Genomic DNA, 2,043 nt, shown 5'->3' with positions numbered 1-2,043 from the left:
AGCTGAATCTCGATTTCTTTCGGGATAGAGACACCCGGTGACTTATGTACTGAATTACGATACTGAGCCGCCAATAAAATATCAATAGGCGTATGTAAATGTACAAAATTTAAAGCTACCGGATATGGTACTGTGAGCAACCAGTCGGGATACGTAGCGGCAATGTCATACCTGAAATTAGTCGGGGTGCGCCCAGCGACTACTACTTCCCTGCTCTTCCCTTGCCCTTGTCTTTCGGCTTCGGGCGACCACTGCCCCCAGGCTTCGTTGCGTCGGGTACTTGTCGACGCGCCTTGGGTATATACTTGGGGGGAGGCGGATGCTCCGACCCCGTCGTGATCTTCTTGCCGGTCGAACTCCGCGACTTCTTGCCACCCTGTACTTGTCTCTAAGTAAGGAGTCAGTGAGAGTTTAGAAGAGGGATAAGGGAGGGTTCGCACCACACTCTTACGGCCCGGCTTCCTATCGACCTGCTTAAGGCGAGCGGCGACTGCTCGATCGACCATCGATTGAATCGAAGGGCCGGCCCGAGTGGCATCAGCCATCTCTACATCCGCTGCCTTTGCTAGTGCCTTCTTTCGGTCTTGTTTCGCCGACGTCGCGTGAGAGGCTAACTCCACAATGGAGATTACCCTGAAGGCGTACACCACGACGTCGGCCAGCAAATTCTTGCATTCCGCGACCTTCTGAGCGTCTTCCACCCAGGTGAGCCCCTCTACTTTGTTGTCGGCGCTGAACTTGATGTTGGCAACACGACGGTTGCGCAACACTACCTGTCCGTGCTCAATAACGATCGGCGAGAGCCTCTCGTACAACTTTTCGGGGGTCAATGCCGCCTCCAGGAACCTAATGTCATCCCGCTTGGCCGCAAGGGCCGAGTCGAGGAGACCAGCGAGGTACGCCTTGTGAGCGTCCTCTAGGTTTTTACGATGCATCAACGCATCGGGGGAGGAGCCGAAGTCCGCGGTCAGCTGGACCTCGGGCGCTTGCCGAAACAAGTGCGCAGGCATGGTCCCGGCCTTTTTATGGGCCTCCCACTTGACTAGAGTGAGCCGGGCCGAGCACAACTTGTTAGTCGTGCCGGCGATGCCACGAAGTGGCTCCCGGAGGACCTCGACGAAATCACCAGGGATTAGGTCGATGAGACCGTCCACCGTTCGTGCGCCTTGAAGAGCGGCACGGCGGGCGACAGCCGCATGGTCGGACTGAATGTCCAACCCACCAGCGACGCTGAATACGTCGGGGACGGGGGAGAGGGCGCGGGCTACAACGGAAGCTATCGACGACATGCTTATAGGTAGGGTAGTTCTACACCGTCATAGCAATGGTAAATACTCGTAGATAGGGTTAGGACGGTGTACCCCCTTCGGCGAAGCCGTTGGGGGTACACAGTATGAGTAAAGAATACTCACCTCAAAAGTGTTGAGGTTTGCGTGTATGCTTGTTACAAGCGTAAGTCCTTCGCCGTCGCAAAGCAGGCGGCACGGTTGGACTGGTTAGTACTCCGATGCATTAAAACACACCGTCTGTCGCAGAAGGTTGGCACACACCATCTTGCTAGGGAGTAGGCTGGGGGAAACAGGAACCCCAGCACGACCCATGCGAGTTCTGTGGTGGACTCATTCCGCCGGCACGACTTCTCACCACTCAGGGAAGGGGGCCCTGGTGTGGCTACGTCCGTCAATACCTCGTCTCGCGATGTGCGCAACTACCCGTATGGTGGTTACCAACTCCGTGGCGAGCATGATCCCGCCGGCCCGAATTACCGCGGCACGGCGAAACACCATGTCGGAACACCCGACGGGGGACGACCCGCCCAGGTGGAGTGGCACCTGCCTCCGGTACGGTCCGCCTACAAAGCTGCGTCAGTATATCTGGCCAGTCGGTCAAGTACTCGGTAGGCTCTCGCCGACTCCCTTGATGCGGTGGGGTAGCCGGTTTACAACCTGCCCACACCTTTCGGTGCTACATAGACTATATCTTAAGCATGCGTCGTCGAACGGCGACCTCATAAGGGTCAAACCTGTCCTCAACATGCCCACT

At 56.9% G+C, this 2,043-nt stretch overlaps 1 protein-coding gene across 1 annotated transcript; it reads right to left on the bottom strand.

Moving 5' to 3' along the window:
• Positions 1-440: 440 nt before the first annotated feature.
• BT62DRAFT_1025730 (uncharacterized protein) lies at positions 441-1,289 on the bottom strand (the record flags this gene model as incomplete). The annotated part of the gene is made up of 1 exon (XM_043178289.1): positions 441-1,289. A coding segment is annotated over one exon (849 nt), but the record flags the coding sequence as incomplete, so codon positions are not given.
• Between the last annotated feature and the right edge of the window lie 754 nt (positions 1,290-2,043).

This window comes from Guyanagaster necrorhizus (genome assembly GCF_019112545.1).
Source record: "Guyanagaster necrorhizus MCA 3950 unplaced genomic scaffold BT62scaffold_142, whole genome shotgun sequence".
Classification (NCBI taxonomy): domain Eukaryota; kingdom Fungi; phylum Basidiomycota; class Agaricomycetes; order Agaricales; family Physalacriaceae; genus Guyanagaster; species Guyanagaster necrorhizus.
This window is presented reverse-complemented; position numbering and strand designations above follow the sequence as displayed.